Source organism: Balaenoptera physalus (genome assembly GCF_965194825.1).
Source record: "Balaenoptera physalus genome assembly, chromosome: 4".
NCBI lineage: Eukaryota > Metazoa > Chordata > Mammalia > Artiodactyla > Balaenopteridae > Balaenoptera > Balaenoptera physalus.
This window is the reverse complement of record NC_138891.1, coordinates 61,951,557-61,974,324: the sequence shown is the minus strand read 5'-3', so window position 1 is coordinate 61,974,324 and position 22,768 is coordinate 61,951,557. Positions and strand designations below refer to the sequence as shown.

Genomic DNA, 22,768 nt, shown 5'->3' with positions numbered 1-22,768 from the left:
CTAATACACTACTTGACTCTGCAGTGAAGAGCATTTCAGTGTTTTCTGTGAGCTAAACCTTTACCTATCACAGCAGGAATTCAATGAATAATGTCTAAGATACATAAGAAACAGAAACGGAAGCATATTATTGGAAGGCATCAGGGCTACTGTAAATAGCAGTTAATGAAGCTGGAAGTTCCCGCCAGGATGAGGGCTAGGGGATTGGGGTAAATGGGTGGCGATACATTGTTTTTAACCATGGCAAATAATACTTGGATATCATTTTTTAAATTGCTGTTTCACTCTGGCTGCAGAGTAGAAATCTGATTGGAGGAGGTCAAGAGCAGACACAGGGAGACCGGTTAGGAGAATAGTGCAGCAGTGCAGGTAGAAACAAAGGTTTATTAGACTAGATTGGTGGCAGCGGGGATGGGGAGAAGATGATGGATAAAAAACATGATTAGCTCCAAAATATATAAACAGCTCATGCAGCTCAATATTAAAAAAACACACAACCCAGTCCAAAAATGGGCAGAAGACCTAAATAGACATTTCTCCCAAGAAGACATACAGATGGCCACGAAGCACATGAAAAGATGCTCAACATCACTAATTATTAGAGAAATGCAAATCAAAACAACAATGAGGTATCACCTCACACCAGTTAGAATGGGCATCGTCAGAAAATCTACAAACAACAAATGCTGGAGAGGGTGTGGAGAAAAGGGAACACTCTTGCACTGTTGGTGGGAATGTAAAGTGATACAGCCACTATGCAGAACAGTATGGAGGTTCCTTAAAAAACTAAAAATAGAACTACCATATGACCCAGCAATCCCACTCCTGGGCATATACCCAGAGAAAACCGTAATTCAAAAGGACACACGCACCCCAGTGTTCATTGCAGCACTGTTTACAATAGCCAGGTCATGGAAGCAACCTAAATGCCCATCGACAGATGAATGGATAAAGAAGATGTGGTACATATATAGAATGGAATATTACTCAGCCATAAAAAGGAACAAAATTGGGTCATTTGTAGAGACGTGGATGGATCTAGAGACTGTCATAAAGAGTGAAGTAAGTCAGAAAAACAAATATCGTATATTAACGCATTTATGTGGAACCTAGAAAAATGGTACAGATGAAGCGGTTTGCAGGGCAGAAATTGAGACACAGATGTAGAGAACAAACGTATGGACACCAAGCGGAGAAAGCAGCGGGGGTGGGGGTGGGGGTGTGGTGAATTCGGGCGATTAGGATTGACATGTGTACACTGATGTGTATAAAATGGATGGCTAATAAGGTCCTGCTGTGTAAAAAATATAAATAAAATAAAATTAAAAAAAAAAAAGAATATGATGTAATTAAAAGACGACCATTCTGGGAATTTCCTGGTTATCCAGTGGTTAGGGTTCTGCGCTTCCACTGCGGGGACATGGGTTCGATCCCTGGTTGGGGAACTGAGATGCCACAAGCTGCGCAGCCAAAAAAAAAAAAGACCATTCATATATACTAGGATATTAGAAATTAAAAACATTACAATACAAACAAAAGAAATCAAAACACAGCTGGAACCAGAGGGCAGACAGCAGAAGCAAGAAGAACTACAATCCTGCAGCCTGTGGAAAAAAACCACATTCACAGAAAGATAGACAAGATGAAAAGGCAGGGGGCTATATACCAGATGAAGGAACAAGATAAAACCCCAGAAAAACAACTAAATGAAGTGGAGATAGGCAACCTTCCAGAAAAAGAATTCAGAATAATGATAGTGAAGATGATCCAGGACCTCGGATAAAGAATGGAGGCAAAGATCGAGAAGATGCAAGAAATGTTTAACAAAGATGTAGAAGAATTAAAGAACAAACAAACAGAGATGAACAATACAATAACTGAAATGAAAACTACACTAGAAGGAATCAATAGCAGAATAACTGAGGCAGAAGAACGGATAAGTGACCTGGAAGACAGAATGGTGGAATTCACTGCTGTGGAACAGAATAAAGAAAAAAGAATGAAAGGAAATGAAGACAGCCTAAGAGACCTCTGAGACAACATTAAACACAACAACATTCGCATTATAGGGGTCCCAGAAGGAGAAGAGAGGGAGAAAGGACCAGAGAAAATATTTGAAGAGATTATAGTCGAAAACTTCCCTAACATGGGAAAGGAAACAGCCACCCAAGTCCAGGAAGCGCAGCGAGTTCCATACAGGATAAACCCAAGGAGAAACACGCCGAGACACATGGTAATCAATCTGGCAAAAATTAAGGACAAAGAAAAATTATTGAAAGCAGCTAGGGAAAAAGGACAAATAACATACAAGGAAACTCCCATAAGGTTAACAGCTGATTTCTCAGCAGAAACTCTACAAGCCAGAAGGGAGTGGCACGATATACTTAAAGTAATGAAAGGGAAGGACCTACAACCGAGATTACTCTACCTGGCAAGAATCTCATTCAGATTCGATGGAGAAATCAAAAGCTTTACAGACAAGCAAAAGCTAAGAGAATTCAGCACCACCAAACCAGCTCTACAACAAATGTTAAAGGAACCTCTCTAAGTGGGAAACACAAGAGAAGAAAAGGACCTACAAAAACAAACCCAAAACAATTAAGAAAATGGTCATAGGAACATACATATCGACAATTACCTTAAATGTGAATGGATTCAATGCTCCAACCAAAAGACACAGCCTTGCTGAATGGATACAAAAACAAGACCCATATATATGCCTGTCTACAAGAGATGCACTTCAGACCTAGTGGCACATACAGACTGAAAGTGAGGGGATGGAAAAAGATATTCCATGCAAATGGAAATCAAAAGAAAGCTGGAGTAGCAATACTCATATCAGATAAAATAGACTTTAAAATAAAGACTATTACAAGAGACAAAGAAAGACACTACATAATGATCAAGGGATCAATCCAAGAAGAAGATACAACAATTATAAATATATATGCACCCAACATAGGACCACCTCAATACATAAGGCAACTGCTAACAGCTATAAAAGAGGAAATAGACAGCAACACAATAATAGTGGGGGACTTTAACACCTCACTTACACCAATGGAGAGATCATCCAAAATGAAAACAAATAAGGAAACAGAAGCTTTAAATGACACAATAGACCAGATAGATTTAATTGATATTTATAGGACATTATATCCAAAAACAGCAGATTACACTTTCTTCTCAAGTGCACATGGAACATTCTCCAGGATAGATCACATCTTGGGTCACAAATCAAGCCTCAGTAAATTTAAGAAAATTGAAATCATATCAAGCATCTTTTCAGACCACAACGCTATGAGATTAGAAATGAATTACAGGGAAAAAAACGTAAAAAACACAAAACACATGGAGGCTAAACAGTATGTTACTAAATAACCAAGAGATCTCTGAAGAAATCAAAGAGGAAATCAAAAAATACCTAGAGACAAATTACAACAAAAACACGACGATCCAAACCTATGGAATGCAGCAAAAGCAGTTCTCAGAGGGAAGTTTATAGCAATACAAACCTACCTCAAGAAACAAGAAAAATCTCAAATAAACAATTTAACCTTCTTTCTCTAAGGAACTAAAGAAAGAAGAACAAACAAAACCCAAAGTTAGCAGAAGGAAAGAAATCATAAAGATCAGAGCAGAAATAAATGAAATAGAAACAAAGAACAAAGAAACAATAGAAACAAAGAAATCAATAAAACTAAAAGCTGGTTCTTTGAGAAGATAAACAAAATTGATAAACCATTAGCCAGACTCATCAAGAAAAAGAGGGAGAGGACTCAAATCAATAAAATTAGAAATGAAAAAGGAGAAGTTACAACAGACATCGCAGAAAAACAAAGCATCCTAAGAGACTACTACAAGCAACTCTATGCCAATAAAATGGACAACCTGGAAGAAATGGACACATTCTTAGAAAGGTATAACCTTCCAAGACTGAACCAGGAAGAAATAGAAAATATGAACAGACCAATCACAAGTAATGAAATTGAAACTGTGATTAAAAATCTTCCAACAAACAAAAGCCCAGGACCAGATGGATTCACAGGCGAATTCTACGAAACATTTAGAGAAGAGCTAACACCCATCCTTCTCATACTCTTCCAAAAAATTGCAGAGGAAGGAACACTCCCAAACTCATTCTATGAGGCCACCATCACCCTGATACCAAAACCAGACAAAGATACTACAAAAGAAAATTACAGACCAATATCACTGATGAATATAGATGCAAAAATCCTCAACAAAATACTAGCAAACAGAATCCAACAACACATTAAAGGGATCATACACCATGATCAAGTGGGATTTATCCCAGGGATGCAAGGATTCTTCAGTATACGCAAATCAATCAATGTGATACACCATATTAACAAACTGAAGAAGAAAAACCATATGATCATCTCAATAGATGCAGAAAAAGCTTCTGAAAAAATTCAACATCCATTTATGATAAAAACTCTCCAGAAAGTGGGCACAGAGGGAACCTACCTCAACATAATAAAGGCCGTATAGGACAAACCCACAGCAAACATCATTCTCAATGGTGAAAAAGTGAAAGCATTTCCCCTAAGATCAAGAACGAGACAAGGATGTCCATTCTCACCACTATTATTCAACATAGTTTTGGAATTCCTAGCCACGGCAATCAGAGAAGAAAAAGAAATAAAAGGAATACAAATTGGAAAAGAAGAAGTAAAACTGGCACTGTTTGCAGATGATATGATACTATACATACAGAATCCTAAAAATGCCACCAGAAAACTGCCAGAGCTAATTAATGAATTTGGTAAAGTTGCAGGATACAAAATTAATGCACAGAAATCTCTTGCATTCCTATACACTAATGATGAAAAATCTGAAAGAGAAATTATGGAAACACTCCCATTTACCATTGCAACAAAACGAATAAAATACCTAGGAATAAACCTACCTAGGGAGACAAAAGACCTGTATACAGAAAACTGTAAGACACTGATGAAAGAAATTAAAGATGATACAAACAGATGGAGAGATATACCATGTTCTTGGATTGGAAGAATCAATATTGTGAAAATGACTATACTACCCAAAGCAATCTACAGATTCAATGCAATCCCTATCATATTACCAATGGCATTTTTTACAGAACTAGAACAAATCATCTTAAAATTTGTATGGAGACACAAAAGACCCCGAATAGCCAAAGCAGTCTTGAGGGAAAAAAACGGAGCTGGAGGAATCAGACTCCCTGACCTCAGACTATACGACAAAGCTACAGTAATCAAGACAATATGGTACTGGCACAAAAACAAACATAGATCAATGGAACAAGATAGAAAGCCCAGAGATAAACCCACACACCTATGGTCAACTAATCTATGACAAAGGAGGCAAAGGTATACAATGGAGAAAAGACAGTCTCTTCAGTAAGTGGTGCTGGGAAAACTGTACAGCTACCTGTAAAAGAATGAAATTAGAACACTCCCTAACACCATACACAAAAATAAACTCAAAATGGATTAGAGATCTAAATGTTAAGACCGGACACTATAAAACTCTTAGGGGGAAAACATACGAAGAATACTCTTTGACATCAATCACAGCAAGATCTTTTTTGATCCACCTCCTAGGGTAATGGAAATAAAAACACAAATAAACAAATGGGATCTAATGAAACTTCAAAGCTTTTGCACAGCAAAGGAAACCATAAATAAGACGAAAAGATAACCCTCAGAATGGGAGAAAATATTTGCGAACAAATCAACGGACAAAGGATTCATCTCCAAAATATATAAACAGCTCATGCAGCTCAATATTAAAGAAAGAAACAACCCAACCCAAAAATGGGCAGAAGACCTAAAGAGACATTTCTCCAGAGAAGACATACAGATGGCCAAGAAGCACATGAAAAGATGCTCAACATCACTAATTATTAGAGAAATGCAAATCAAAACTACAATGAGGTATCACCTCACACCAGTTAGAATGGGCGTCGTCAGAAAATCTACAAACAACAAATGCTGGAGAGGGTGTGGAGAAAAGGGAACCCTCTTGCACTGTTGGTGGGAATGTAAATTGATACAGCCACTATGGAGAACCGTATGAAGGTTCCTTAAAAAACTAAAAATAGATTTACCATATGATCCAGCAATCCCACTACTGGGCATATACCCAGAGAAAACTGTAATTCAAAAAGACACAGGCACCCCAGTGTTCACTGCAGCACTATTTACAATAGCCAGGTCATGGAAGCAACCTAAATGCCCATCGACAGACGAATCAATAAAGAAGATGTGGTACATATATACAATGGAATATTACTGAGCCATAAGAAGGAACGAAATTGAGTCATTTGTTGAGACGTAGACGGATCTAGAGACTGTCATACAGAGTGAAGTAAGTCAGAAAGAGAAAAACAAAGATCGTATATTAATGCATGTATGTGGAACCTAGAAAAATGGTACAGATGAGCCGGTTTGCAGGGCAGAAGTTGAGACACAGATGTAGAGAACAGACGTATGGACACCAAGGGGGGAAAACCACCGTGGGGGGTTTGGGTGATTTTGTGCTGAATTGGGCGATTGGGATTGACATGTATACACTGATGTGTATAAAACTGATGACTAATAAGAACCTGCAGTTTAAAAAAACAAAGCAAAAAAAAAAAGATAGGTGAAAAGATAGAGTTCATGAATTCTCCCAGAAAGATTATAAAAACAGAGAAATTAAAATTGAAAGTCAAAGAAATTAGAGAATCAAGATAAATGGTCCGACATCCAAAATAATAAATCTCAAAAGAAAATCCCACAAAACATAAAAAGACACTTTACCAAAGAAATAATATAAGAAAAATTCCTAGAACTGAAGGACTTGTGTTTCCAGGTTAAAAGGGCTCACAGAGTTTATTGCCCAATGAAAGAAAAAAAAAAAGACTCACACCAAGGTATATCATCATAAAATTTCAGATTCATTGAACAAAGAGAAGATCCTAAAACACTAAACACTTCCAGAGATAAAACAACAGATCTCACATAAAGAACTGAGAATCAGAATGGCATTGGATTTCTCAAAAAAACATTGGAAGCTAGAAATAAATGGAGAAATGCTTTTGAAATTTTGAGGAAAAATAATTTCCAACCTGGGATGTGTTACCCAGATAAATTATTTTTTTAAAAGATTTATTTATTATTTACTTATTTTATTAATATTTTATTTTTGGGGGGCTGTGTTGGGTCTTAGCTGAAGCACACGGGATCCTCGTTGAGGCATGCGGGATCCTCCATTGCGGTGCGCGGGCTCCTCGTTGGAGTGCGCAAGCTCAGTAGTTGCTGCACGTGGGATATTAGTTGCCCTGCAGCATGTGGGATCCTAGTTCCCTGACCAGGGATCAAACCCACGTCCCCTGCACTGCAAGGCAGATCCCTTACCACTGGACCACCAGTGAAGTCCTTACCCAGCTAAATTACTAATCAAGTGTAAGAAGGGAATAAAGATATTTTCAGACGTGCAAAGTCTCAAAATATTTCCCTGTTATGCATCCTTTTTCAAGTTATTAGGAGATGTGTTCCACCAAAATAAGAGAATAAGCAACAGGTGAGAAGACATGGGATCCAGAACACAGGAAATCCAAAACGGGTGGGAGACAAAGGAAGTTCTAGGGTGATGGAAAAGCAAGTCCACGGTGACAGCTGAGAAGCAGGCCCAGAAAGAAGTCCAAATTGAAGCAGAAAAATAAAAGGCTTCAAAACAGAAAGTGAGCAAGATAACAAGAAAGAGAAAGGAAATCCTAGATTACCAGGTGTGTTTGAAATACGTGGAGAGATGGTTCATATACTTGTCAGAGATTTGTTTGTGGTAATTGAAAATTAAGCAAATAAAAAACAGAGCAATTAACTCCAGCAAAACCAAAATACATAAGAAAGAAAAATGTAAGTATAGTATTACAGAGCAAACAAAGAGAACTAGGAATTAGTAAATAATATCAAAACAGTCTTAATAAGGTAAATGAATATTTATTAAATCCCAAATTGTGATTTAACAATACTGGGGTGTCATGGGGAGGCAAAGTGGGTATATGTCTGGGTATGTGTGTGGAAGGAGTAGTGTAGTATTATATCTATATTCCATAGTAAATAATGTCTCAAATTTAAAAATCAAGAAAGAATACTATATAGAAATACAGTGCTAAATAATGAAAGAAACAGCTTAAGATTTCAAAATGGGAAACAAGAAATTAGGTGTGGAGCAAAGAAAGTGGGGTTGTTTTTTGGTATAAGCCTTGTAATATTTAGTTTTATTAGTCTTTGTACACATTATTTTGATAAAAATAACAAATTAGAAAAAAAACGGATCATTTTTACCTGTCCAAGTTCTTCATTCAGATCAGAAGTATTGACTTGAGCTTTCTGATCTGATTCTTCATGATAGAGATCAAGATCCCAGCCAATAAAAAATGATCCAAGAAATTTCTGCATTTCGACTGTCACATATAATGAAATTGGAATGATGAAATTGTAGAGTACCAAAAAAGCAAGGAAGTCTGAAATAAATTTCAGAATCTAGGGGAAAAAAATGATTGCTTGATAAGAGAAAAATATGAAGAAAATTATCAGATAGTTTCATATCTAAACAGACCATCAACTATATTCTGAAGCAGAAAAGTCTCATGAATTGAAATTCATTTACTGAATTGTCTTTTTAACACATCTCCTTTGGTTATTTTATTGCTCATTAGAATCTTGAACAAATTAAAAGAAAAAAGGTTAAAACCAAATTACTTAATTTGTTACTTTTTAGAAGCTACCAAAAAAGCCTGGTGTGACTGAAATTACTTACGGCAAAATTATAATTAGATCCTCTGTAGCATACTTACCATTCTATTTCTACACATCAAAATCACAGATAACTAAAAATTGACTGTAATTTTAAAAATGTAAAATAATTGCTAGGCTAGAATTGCTAGAAATTAAAACTCTCAATTACAGATTACACAGGAATAGCCTACTTCAATGGCATAGCAGTTCCACATTTTAAAATATGTTCTGTAAAAGATAAAATACCTAATTGTAAATGATACTGAAAATATGTTCCTGTGATTATCTGCTTTTTGGTCTCTTGAGATTCAGACTTATCTTCCAATATTTGTACTTTAATCTAAAGTGAAATTTGGAGAACAATTTACCAAAATTGCAGGTTAACTTCTCCTGGTAGTCCATATTTAATCAGTTTAAAACTTTTTATGACATAATTTGTATTTACTTCATACCACCAATATAGACAGTAAGACTCCTTGAATTGGGCCTTCCCTGGTGGCGCAGTGGTTAAGAATCCGCCTGCCAATGCAGGGGACACGGGTTCGAGCCCTGGTCCGGGAAGATCCCACATGCCACGGAGCAACTAAGTCTGTGCGCCACAACTACTGAGGCTGCTCTTTAGAGCCCGCGAGCCACAACTACTGAGCCCGCGTGCCACAACTACTGAAGCCCGCACGCCTAGAGCCTGTTCTCCTCAACAAGAGAAGCCTGCGCACCGCAACGAAGAGTAGCCCCCGCTCGCCGCAACTAGAGAAAGCCTGCGCGCAGCAACGAAGACCCAACGCAGCCAAAAATAAATAAATAAATTAAAAAAAAAAAAAAAAGACTCCTTGAATTATTCTGATAGAACTGAAAATTCTATTTACATACAGTAAATAGAATAAAAATTTCAATTTGTAGTACTGAAGTGGAATGCCAATACAGATGACTTAAATGTCTGTGATCTCTTTTAATTATTCAAGTCATGCCATAGGGAATATAACTGCTTATGCTATAAAATGTAAAAAGCATACCAGTACAAACATGCTGGCTACTCTTCACGTGCAATATCCTTTTGTCACCCTTGAATAGTGATAGTTTTAGGGATGACAGTGGTCACTCCTATCAGAAGTCACTGCCAAAGCATTAAAAGAAATAAAATTTCCAAAGAATAAAATTTTCTTTGTAACAGAGTCAAGAACACCATGAAGTACCTTACTACTATTTCTTTGATGTTCTGTTTTTTGGTTATACCAAGGTTCATCCCATTTTTCTTCAGCTTGCCATGTATATTTCAAGATAGTACTGATGATGGCTTCAGAAATAAGGATTATTAGATAAATTATCAAAAATGTATTCATTGACCTGAAATGAAGAAAGAGAATATAAAGTGTATCAATTATATGTTACTATACTCATTTGTTTGGAAATTAACATTGGTATTAAATAAGATACTAAATATCAATATATAAGATATTACAGTAGCTATTTAAAGGACACAGTCTTTGTTTTTAATGACCATTCAATTCAATCCATTTACTAGCAATAAAAGAACAGATACATAAGATTACAAGCATTTTTTTTTTTTTTTAATTTATTTATGGCTGTGTTGGGTCTTCGTTTCTGTGCGAGGGCTTTCTCCAGTTGCAGCGAGCGGGGGCCACTCTTCATCGCGGTGCGCGGGCCTCTCACTATCGCGGCCTCTCCTGCTGCGGAGCACAGGCTCCAGACGCACAGGCTCAGTAATTGTGGCTCACAGGCCCAGTTGCTCCGCGGCATGTGGGATCTTCCCAGACCAGGGCTCGAATCTGTGTGCCCTGCATTGGCAGGCAGATTCTCAACCACTGCGCCACCAGGGAAGCCCCAAGCATATTTACTATAGTTAACTACCGTTCAAAATGCTTATAGTGGGCTTCTCTGGTGGTGCCATGGTTAAGAATCCGCCTGCCAACGCAGGGACATGGGTTTGAGCCCTGGTCCGGGAAGATCCCACATGCCACGGAGCAACTAAGCACATGTGTACCACAACTACTGAGCCTGTGCTCTAGAGCCCGCGAGCCACAACTACTGAGCCCGTGTGCCACAACTACTGAAGCCCGCGCGCCTAGAGCCCATGCTCCGCAACAAGAGAAGCCACTGCAATGAGAAGCCTTCGCACAGCAATGAAGAGTAGCCCCCGCTTGCCGCAACTAGAGAAAGCCTGCACACAGCAACGAAGACCCAATGCAGCCAAAAATAAATAAATAAATCATTAAAAAAAAAAAAAAAAGAAGAAGAAGAGGAGGACATTTCTGCATTAGCCTGTCCCAGGAAGAAGAGAGACATGAGAGGCAACGCTGAGTCATCCCAGCTCCTCCTGGCAGAGCTCAGCTGACCCTCAGCCAATCCACTCATCTGTGACAATGAATGGAAGTGAATGAGTTGTAGGACAGTTTATGATGCAGCAATTTGGTGGCAGTGGCTCACTGGTACACCCTTTATGTTGGTACTTCCCCATAGCCAATAAACCTGCCTAAGTCTCCCATTAGGCAGGGAGACTCCCAAGAGTCTTTTCTCTGGGGGAGAAAAAAAATGAAATCTTGCCATTTGTGACAACATGGATGAATCTAGAGGTCATTATGCTAAGTCAGACAGAAAAAGACAAATACCGTATGATCTCACTTATATGTGGAATCTAGAAAAACAAAACAGGGACTTCCCTGGTGGTCCAGTGGTTAAGACTCTGCTTTCCAATGCAGGGGGTGCGGGTTCGATCCCTGGTCAGGGAGCTAAGAACACACACACAGTCCCTGGTTGAGGAACTAAGATCCCACATGCCTTACAGCCAAAAAAAACCAAAAACATAAAACAGAAGCAACATTGTAACAAATTCAATAAAGACTTTCAAAAATGGTCCACATCAAATAAATAAATAAATAAATATTAAAAATCAAACAAAAACAAAACAAAATGAAAACAGACTCACAGATACAAATAGGTGGTTGCTTGCTGGTATTGGGGGGATGGGTAAAATAGGTGAAAGGGATTAAGAGGTACAAACCTTGGGTTATAAAACAAGTAAGCCATGAGAATGTAATATACAGCATAAGGAATATGGTCAATAATATTGCAATAACTTTGTATGGGGACAGACAATTACTAGACTTACTGTGGTGATCATTTCATAATGTATGCAAATGTCAAATCACTATGTACTACACCTGAAACTAACATAATATTTTATGTCAACTATATTTCAATAAATTAAAATTAAATAAATAAAAATGAGAAACCATCCCTATCTTCAAGGATACTATCTTTTGTTGACTTGAAATATATATTTTTATATACACATTTTATACATATAGAATAATATTCATATCAATAGTCATATTGGGACTTCCATGGTGGCTCAGTGGTTAAGACTCTGCGCTCCCAATGCAGGCGGCCTGGGTTTGATCCCTGGTCAGGGAACTAGATCCCACATGCATGCTACAACTAAGAGTTCACATGCTGCAACTAAGGAGCCCTCAAGCGACAACTAAGGAGCCTGCCTGCCGCCAACTAAGACCCAGTGCAAGCAAATAAATTAATTTTTAAAAAGTCATATTTATATGTAAATAAATGAAAATAGTTTTCTTACTTTTCTACTGCAGATCGTTTCTGTGATTTGCTCTTGTAATTTAATGCCATCTTAGTTTCCATTCCAGTATACACAGCAACACCTGCAAAACAAAACAGTCTTAAGATAATCCTCTACCATATTTCACAAAAGAAATGTACTCACTAGCACGAAAGAAAATCTAAGAAACTGTATCATCTGAGAGTTGTCAGAATTTGGCTTTCCTTTAAGTCTTTCTGGAGTTTTTTAAAAAAGGCTTTCCAAGTGCAATTTTGGGAAATTCCAGTCATTCAACCTGCTGAATGAGGAAGGCATGTGGGTTCTGTTCCTGAATTATAACTGGGATATCTGAATGAAAGAGGTATTATTTGAGTTGGAATTGATGGAGGAAAGAATTCGGAAAGATAAAGAAGGCAGGGAAGGCTATTATAGACAGAGCAAACAGTGTTGACAAAGAAATAGAAAAGCGCTTTCTGTTAGGCTGTAACAATGGATTGGCGTCAGTTTGAAAGACCTTGAATGCCAGAATCTGGAGTCTAGACATAATCTCATAAACACTGGAAAGATAATATGGAATCTGCCAGAGTAAATGAAATAAACACAAGGAAAGTGCTATTTTAAAAATACGTGCCTATGTGAATGACTGAGATGAGAATGACAGTAATAAGGGGACTAAAACTGGGGTAAGACCAGTCTTATTAAAAAACTTTGGAGTTAGAGCTTGGTTTGAAGGCTAGCTCTGCCACTTATTAGTTCTGTGACCTTGAGCAAGTTATCTAATCTTTCTGAGTCTCAATTTCCCCATCTTTAAATGGGAAAAATATCTAATAAAACTGGTATGAGAGTTGTGTGACAGATTAGCAAAATGCCTAGAAACAGAAAGATGATCAATAACTGGAATTTTCACTATTGGAATTATCCTTCCAAGGCAGGGATTACAACTCAAATGACAAAGGGCACCAAAATTATAGATATGTGAGAAATCAGACAAAATGGTACAACACAGAGAGGTGGTGCTGAGGAAAACAATAGCAGACCCATTTAAAGGCATTCAAATACACATTTCCTAAATTTTAAGAGTGTGAAAGGTGTTACTGCTAGAGAGTTGTTAAAATACAGCATTACACGAGAGGGCCTAAAAGCCCTGGAGATTTTCTCTGGCTTCTGCCATTAAAACTTTACTATGGTCCCCTTTTAAAAATTGTGGTAAAATACACATAACATACAGTTTGCCTTTTTAATACAATTCAGTGGCACTTAGTTACATTCACAATGTTGTGCAACCATCCTAATCTAAGTTGAGACTATTTCATCACCCGCCCCCCCGCCAAAAAAACCCTGTACCCATTAAACAATCATTCCCAATTCCCCTCCACTCCCCAGCTGCTGGGAACCACTAATCTACTTTCTGTCTCTATGAATTTGCATATTCTGGGTATTTTAAGTATAAATGAAATCATACAATATGTGGCCTTTTGTGTTTGACTTCGTTCACTCAGCATAATGTTTTCAAAGTTTATGTATGTTGTAGCATGTATCAGTACTTCATTTCTTATGGATGAATAATATTCCATTACTTGGATATCCTACACTTTGTTTATCCATTCATTAGTTGATAGACATTTGGGCAGTTTCTACCCTTTGGCTATTGTGAACAGTGCTGCTATGAACATTCTCATACAAGCCTTTGTTTGAGCACCTGTCTTCAATTCTTTAGGGTATATAGCTAGAAGCAGAATTACTGAGTGATATGGTAATTCTATGTTTAACTTATTGAGGAACTGCCGAACTATTTTCCACAGCAGCTGCAACATTCTATACTCCCACCAGCAATGTATGAGGGTTCCAATTTCTCCACATCTTTGCCATACTAGTTATTTTCCTTTTTAAAAAATATATGGAATTCTTTATCAGAGAGCCTAATACTGAGAGATAAGATATAGTACAGTAAACAGGAAAGAAGAGACTGAGGAAGAAGAGCTCAAAAGCTGTAAATATTCAGTGAATAACATAAGCTGGCCAGAATAGGCGAGGAGCCAGTTGACAGCCACAGGTTATCACTGAGTTCACAATTTACCTAGAGTTGACTCAGAGCATAGTGAATTAGTTCAGCTTGACAATGCAAGAGCACTATTTATTCATCCTTTTGATCCAGTCAGTGTATGTTCCAACAGTATCTGTTATATAGTCACAGATCAATAAGAATTCATTGAATGAATAAATGGATGAACAAATGAGTCAGCAGTTTTAACAATCCAATCTAAGAATAATCATAATGGAATTATACAAGTGGTTTACTGCACCAAGGTGTCAGAGTATATAGTTCTCAACACCATTAACAGAAGTGCCAGAATTATCTTAGCATGAAGTATTCACGAAGAAAATATAAGAGCAAGGTTCTAACCTATTACTCAAAAATAGGAATTAACAAAAAATACAACACAAAATTATATTAATACCATCTTTGAAAGAAAATTATCATAGACAATAAATTATCTAACCAAAAGACCACAAATGCTGTGCTTTTAAAAATACTTCATATAAAGCATCAAAACAAATCCATAATTTTAAATTTTCAATATATACAAACCAAAAATTTCTTTTGTGTTTTTTAATCTGGCTCCACGAAGCAAGAGACTCTCTGGCCCCAGAGGTCTAGGGAAAAAATAACCAAAACCATTGAATATATTAAAATTTCAATTAATTTTAAAATGGCATCTTTAGCAGACAGAAGGTACTTCAGCTATACTTATAACAATGCTTTCATATAAAACCAAAATCTCTGCTACTGTAAAGCTGTCGAGGTCAATCATGATGTTAGTTACCATAACAACAAATATCTGCCTTAGCATTTCAGTCATTTTAAGATTAATGGCTCAGAAATAAGACTATGCCTGTAGATAAAATCACAAAGCCACTTGTTTCAGAAGTTTAAACATAAAACTCAACAAAACCAAAAATTAAGCAATGACTTTAAAATGTTTTACAGAAGATAAAATTTTAAAATTTTGAGCAAAATCAATTAAGTTTTCAAAGGGAAAATACAGAATTAAAATGCAGTGTAAACAAGGTTGCATGAAGAAAAAAATGCAAAATAAACATAAATTGTAGTATGATTTTTATATAACTGCATGAGTTCTGCACAATTAAAATTATACTAGGTTATAAAAGATAACACAGTAAGTGAGTTAGTACTTTTTCTAGGCAAGATCAACACTACAACTTGACTACTTGCATTGCATACTTCTTGGAGCACAGGTCTTCTTGCTGTTTGAATTTCTCTCCATAAAGGAGATATAAAACGAGAAGAAATAACTAGAAAGGAAAATTGTATTTTCTTAGTGAGAGCAAACGATAATACTCTGGTATGGATAAGTAAAAAAGCCTTAATTTTGTTGATATTCCTTATCATAAGGCTTCTCTGAAATATACATACAGTTATCCAAATCAAACAGAATCTGAACCAATTCTGAAGAGGTCTGCAAACCTAAACACTGTAAAAAAAAATAATCCAATGAACACAGCGGGGTGGGGGGGAGGCCAGGTGTTTGGGCTATGGTTAACAAGTATGGTTTTATTATATAGTTCTATCTGGAGCACACTGAATGGATATTCCAAAATCAATTATTCAGGAGCCATATTATAGCTCTTTTCTACTTGGTTTTGGTTCCAGCAATGAATAGAAAAACTTTGAGCTCATGTTGGCATATAAAATTGGGATATAATGATAGAAAGCTTCAAATTAAAAGATAATCCATCAGTTCACTCTGGTTGCTTTAGCAAAGAACACGGCTCTCTTTTTTTTTAAAACCATTCTACCTGCTAAGGTAACATAATTGATCTTTTCCTTTACCAGCCACAATATCTTAATGCAATTCATACTATGTATCCACACATGCATCCCAGTATGTCACTATAGAAATCAAAATAAAACCCAGTCACTGTTATTCAGCAGGGGTCCTACACTTACAAAGACCTTGTTACACAGTTTATTGAACGTGCTCCTGTGTTGACTTTTATTAAAAATGTGAATCCATGCTGATGCATATTTTTGGTAGCTTGTCTTAAGGATTTCATTTTAAAAAATATTCAACTCTTTATGTCAGTGACTTATTTCATGCAGTCAGTATAAATTGAACGTCTCCAGAAAAGAGGTGGAGTGCTACGTTAATTAGAAGTTCAAGGGCTGATTCCAAGGTTTATTCTAAATTCAGCTTTGTGGTCATGAGTAACAATGTAATCTCACCCTATTAGAAAATCTTTGAAATGACCCAAAGCCTTTCATGTACATACCAGAAATTAACCTGAATATTGAGGGAAAACAAATCAAAACAACCAACCAACCAAATAACCAATTGGAAGAGTATATAAGAAGTTATTGGCCAATAAATATTCTAGTTTGTAAGGAATGATTTTGAAGTGAAGAAGACCATAACATTTTTATTTGTTAAATATTACATAAGACATTTTTTGTATTAGAGACTTATGTGCTGGTAGGTTTAGATGTGTAAGGATCTGGATAGGGACCACTATGATTCCTTTATGTTACTACCTAATATATCAGACAAAGAAATACGAGTACACAAATAATCTTACTAAATGATTTTGATGTCATTTCCTGGCATTTGCTTCATCCTCATCTCATCTGCTGCTAGAAATTACTAGAAGATGAAATGCTAAATGTTTTTAAATTAACCCTTTCCCATGATATGCTGCTTACTTATCTAATCTCCCTTTAACTTGATTTTAGTCCCTCCCCCAAACAATTCTCACTTAAAAGCGATTGGATAATGCAAATTTATTCTTACCTTACAATTTCTTCCATTTGTTGAGTTATTATCATTCGTCCCATGAATCTATCAAAGAATTCACTATGTTACAAAAAAACTAATGATACATTACTTATGACATCAATGGGTGGAAAATTTTAAGACAGTTCTGGCACTATTCTTAGATATGAAACAAAACCAATCTTTTGCATATATGAATGGTCGATATTCATGTTAGAAATTACAAAGGTAAATCAGTCATTAAGCTTTAAAAAATTAATATTCTTAGAGTCCCAGGGAGCGATCAGTGGTGCTGTTTGCCTATCATCCTCTTCTGCTTCACCCCTTTCCCTTTCCTGAACTGCTTTGTGGAGGAGCAGTGTAAAGCCTTCCCTCACCATGAAGTGTGCTCCTTGCCATCTGCTGCATAATCTTCCTGGGCTTCGCAGATGATGTATTGAACCTGCACTGGCGCTATAAGCTGCTGCTGCTGCCCACAGCTGCCTCACACTACCTCTCCTCATGGTCTGTTTCACCAACTTTGGCAACATGACCTTTTTGGTACCCAAGCCTTCTGCCCAATTCTTGGCCTGCATCTAGACTTGGGGATCCTGTACTATGTCTACATGGGGCTGCTGGCAGTGTTCTGTACATGACCCTTGTCAACTTGCTACTTAAAGTCTATGGGTCCATGCATTAGAGAAACCTCACTCTGTTCCTGCTGCTGCTACACGTCATGGGCGGTGTTGTTACCTTCTCCAATGGGTACAAGCTTGTCCAACTCTTCTGTGATGTCTGATTCCCCTAATCCATTGCCCTTTGCTTCACAGCCTCCAGGGTTCCTGACTCAGGTTGACCTCTTCTGGATCAAGACTGCCTCTGGGCTCAGGCCTCTCCCACCCTTCATTCTCCTTCAGATTTTGTCCTCAACATTTCCTTTCCCCTGTGATTATTGACATCCTGGGCCTTTCTTGCCCTCTAATGACTACTGATTGGACTTTGCCTATGGCTTTCTTCAACTTGCCACTCTCCCCTCTCCACCCCATCTCTGCGACCTCCTAAGGTGGGATACTGTAGCTTTTATGCAGTTACCCACAACTCAAGGACTATATTGGGCCTGGGGATACAGGACACAGGCTCCTGGCTGGGGATAAGGACACAGGCTCAAAGATGACTTGACATTTGACTATAAATTAAGTATTCTGATGATTAAGAGCAGACTGGGACGCCAGGTGTTCCAAATGGTGACGTGAAAGTACTGTCTTTAAAAAAATAATAATAATATTCTTGCCATCTCTACTCCAGCTATGAGCAAACTAATGAATGAAAAATTGTTTTCAAAATGGCAATGCAAATGTAATATATTATTATTATTATCAGTTTGGTCATGATGAGACTTTATAATTGCTACACAGAGATGCATATATTATTTAGCTAACAATGAATGCTCATACATTTTTATCACAGTTTACTAAATAAAGACTCCGGTAACCAGAATCATTCATTCACTCATTCACGTACTTATTCATGCACTCATTTATCCAACAAATATTCACTGAGCAACTACTATGTGTGAATTACGTGCGGAGGGTAGAGTAGTAAGCAAAAAAACTATTAGTGACCTCCAGAGCTTCTTTAACTTTTGGTTTCCTGAAATTTAGAGTGAGTGGCCTGTTGTTATAATGAATTTTCATAGCCTGGCCTTTTAGTTCCAACGTCCACTACCAAAACAGCTCCACAGCACAAAGTCAACTCAAGTGAAAAATTACTTTCTATAATAGTGAGAGGTAAATTCTGAGTTGAAGCAAATTCTGGGCAGAGCCTCATGTTAATCATTTAACTATGCAAAGAAATATTAAGCATGACTTTCCAAATGTCCCCTATTATCCCTCCTGTTTCCAGGTCACAGATGCTTTACCCCTTGCAGACTTTGGATTCATTATTTCCTGCTAATCTCTTACTTCTTCTTCCTTCACCCTCCTGTATCAGGGAGAAGCACTGCTTTTTTTTTTTTTTTTAATATTTATTTTTTCGCCGTGCCGCGTGGCATGCGGGATCTTAGTTCCCCAACCAGGGATCGAACCCGTGCCCCCTGCAGTGAAAGCATGGAGTCTTAACCACTGGACCGCCAGGGAAGTCCTGCTTTTTAATTATCTTCACTTAACGGAATTTTATGTAGCTCTGGTTTGAGCCTCAAACTTTGGATTTAGATTCAAAGAGCCAATTCAGCTGGTGACTCCTAGGCACTGTTCAGAGATAATGTGTGGTCAGTCTTTCAATTTTCCTGAGCCAAATGCCAACAAGAGACCTGTTCTCCTTCATTTTATCTGTCCCGTTATCCTTGATTCTAAAGCACTTCTTGTATTTGTTCATGCCAGTACCATGCTGGATTAACTCATTCTGCACTTTCCATAGCCCTTTCTCCAAACCCACACTATGATTTGTTTCAAAATGGAAAAGAGCTTTATTATTCTTTACTGATTATAAAGACTAAATACACTCAAATACACATACTTTATAAAATGATTCAGACAATGTAAAAAGACGACAAAAAGGAAATAACAATCATCAGTAATCCCACTACTCAAATAAAACATTATTAATATTTTGAGGTATGTTTTCCAGGCTTTTTTTCCATGCACATATAAATATGTATGTATCTTAAAAACAAATATGGGATCATATCATAAATACTGCTGGTAACATTTTCTCCCCACTTAACATGTCCTGTCAAAAATACAGATCCACATCATTACTTTTAATGGCCACACATAGCATTGTATTTTTGGGTCACTGCATAATTTATTTAAGTAATTCACTACTGACAGAAGCTTAGGTTTTTTTCCCAACTTATGGACAGTCTAAACAATATAGCCCTGAACAAGCCAGTGTACATATCTTTTCACATTTTCATTAAGATATATTTCTAGAAGCAGAATTTCATTATTTTGTTAGGAAAAATTCCTAGAAGTAGAACTGATGAGTTAGAGTCTACAAAAAATAAAGAGAATAGAAAGAATAAAAAAAAAGAACAAAAAGAGCAAAGGAGCCAAGGAAAGAGACTATGGAGAATACTGTGAAATAGGCACCTGCTAGAGTCTGTACCTAAACAGAAGACTCTCCTAGTTTTTATTTCTTCCAGTGGTTGGGCAGAGATAATTTCTTAACCATACTCTAGCCTCTCCTCAATAAGCTGTTAAAGTTTTTTAAAAGGAAATAATGTGGACTTCCCTGGTGGCACAGTGGTTAAGAATCTACCTGCCAATGCAGGGAACAAGGGTTTGAGCCCTGGTCCGGGAAGATTCCACATGCCACAGAGCAACTAAGCCCGTGCACCACAACTACTGAGCCTGAGCTCTGGAGCCCGTGGGCCACAACTACTGAGCCTGTGCTCTAGAGCCTGCCAGCCACAAGTACTGAAGCCCGTGCACCTAGAGCCCGTGCTCCGCAACAAGAGAAGCCACCGCAATGAGAAGCCCGTGCACCACAACGAATAGCCCTCGCTCGCCGCAACTAGAGAAAAGCCCGTGCGCAGCAACAAAGACCCAATGCAGCCAAAAATAAGTAAATAAATAAATTTATTTAAAAAAAAAGAAAAAGGGAAATAATGTAACCACTGTTAACTAATAGGTAATTGGGAAGGAACTGACAATGTTCAAAGGAGAAAAATTAATAAACACAGAAAAATGTTCGGCCTTTCTTTTTTTTCTTTCCTTCCTTTTTTTTCTTGGCCGTGCTGCATGGCTTGCAGGATCTTAGTTCCCCAACCAGCGATTGAACGCAGGCCCTGGGAGTGAAAGCGCCGAGTCCTAACCACTGGACTGCCGGGGAACTCCCTGTTCAGCCTTTCTAGTAAAACAATAAATTAAAACTAGTTTTAAAACTATAAAACTATTATCTACAAAATTAGCAAAAATTTAAAAACTATAATACTTAATACTAGGGACTTCCCTGGTGGCGCAGTGGTTAAGAATCTGCCTGCCAATGCAGGGGACACCCGCGCACAGCAGAAGAGCCCGCGCACAGCAACGAAGCCCCAGCACAGCCAAAAATAAATAAATAAATAAATTTAAAAAAACACAAAAAACAAAACTTAATACTAGTAACATTTTGAAACAATAATAAGCCTCATAAACTTATACTTAGCTCATAGCAATAAAAATTAATCCAATGTTTTTGGAAAGTAACGTGTCAGTAGGTTTAATAAAGGCCAAATTCGATTAGGGTTTTAATCTAATAATTCCACTTTTGCAGCTCTGTCTGTTCTTAGGGAATAATGTAGTATTAGACTATAAACTCTAGGAGTCAGGAGCTATAACTGTTTCTTTACTGCTGCATTCCCAGTATCTAGCACTATGCCTCAGTTATTGGAGGCACTCAATATATGATGAATAAATGGGCAATAAAAATGTTCTCAAATCCTTTGATTAAGTAATACTGTGGAACTCTATCATTCATTTACTCATTCAACAGATATTTATTGAGTGTCTATTCTGTTCTAGGTATTTCAATTCCATAGTTAAGTGAATTTAACACACACTAATCTTAGTTGCATATATCACAGAATTCAATAAAAGGAAGAACTTAAGTGCATAAAATTAAGTCCATAAAGATAGTTATGCTTTTTAACTGTCAACAAACATGTAGTAAGGCCTCCTATATGCCAGATCTGTTCTAGGTGCTTGGGATACCTCAGTGAACAAAACACACAAAGATGTCTGTCCTTGAGTTTACAATTTAGTTGGAGAAGGAGATAATAAGCAACAAACATAATAAATAAGTACATTACATAGTATACTAGAAGGTATTATGTGCTATTAAAAAAAAGCAGGAGAGGGTAAGAAGGATTAAGTCACAGTATTAAATAGTCAAAGTAGGTCTCACTGAAGAGGTGATTTAAGCAAAGACTAGAAGGTGGTAAAGGAGTTAGATAAAGAACAGCTAGTGAAAAGGTAAAAGTGGATATGGCATGTTCAAGGGAAAATAAGGAGGCCAGTGTAGCTGGAGGGTGAGGCAAGAGGGAGAAGGGTCAAAAATTAGATCAGAGATCAGTTGGGGATGGAGGCAATCAGTAAGATCATTATAAAGATATGAGTGACACAGAAAAGCCATTGTAAGGTTTGGGCAGAGGAAGGCCATGCTCTGACTTACATTTAAAAAGGATGACTCTGGCTGCTTTTGTGAGAACAGACTGACTGCAAGGGAAAGAAGAGTAAAAGCAGAAAAACCAGTAAGGAAGCCTTTGATAGCAGTAATCCAAGCAGGAGATAATGCTGGTTTGGATCAATTTAGTAGCAGAGAAGGGGGTGAAAGATGGTCAGGTTCTGGATGTATTTTGAAGGTAAACCTGTAAGATATTCTGATGGATTGGGATGAGATGTGGGAGAGGAGGTGACAAGAGGTGAGCGGAGAGGGGATGAAAGAGTCATGGCTGACTCCAAGGTTTCTGGCCTGAACAACTGAAAAGATGGACTGTCATCAGCTGAAATGGGAAAGGCCGTTAGCATAAAAACTTCTGGAGGAAAGATCAGGAATTCAGTTTTCAAAATGATTCATTTGAGATTTTTACTAAATATCCAAGTGGAATTGTGGAACAGGAAGTTGGATATAAGAATCTGAAGACT

General features: G+C 37.3%; 1 protein-coding gene across 9 annotated transcripts in view; it reads right to left on the bottom strand.

Moving 5' to 3' along the window:
- ATP11B (ATPase phospholipid transporting 11B (putative)) overlaps positions 1-22,768 on the bottom strand; it is a 127,854-nt gene that overhangs the window by 64,000 nt on the left and 41,086 nt on the right. For all 9 annotated transcript variants that reach the window (XM_082461376.1, XM_082461375.1, XM_082461374.1 and 6 more), the window contains 5 exons: positions 17,184-17,231; positions 14,966-15,030; positions 12,397-12,478; positions 9,989-10,139; positions 8,343-8,540 (listed from right to left, as the gene is read on the bottom strand). In XM_082461376.1, the coding sequence (XP_082317502.1) occupies positions 8,343-8,540; positions 9,989-10,139; positions 12,397-12,478; positions 14,966-15,030; positions 17,184-17,231 (544 nt within the window). The remainder of the gene's footprint in view (positions 1-8,342; positions 8,541-9,988; positions 10,140-12,396; positions 12,479-14,965; positions 15,031-17,183; positions 17,232-22,768) is intronic.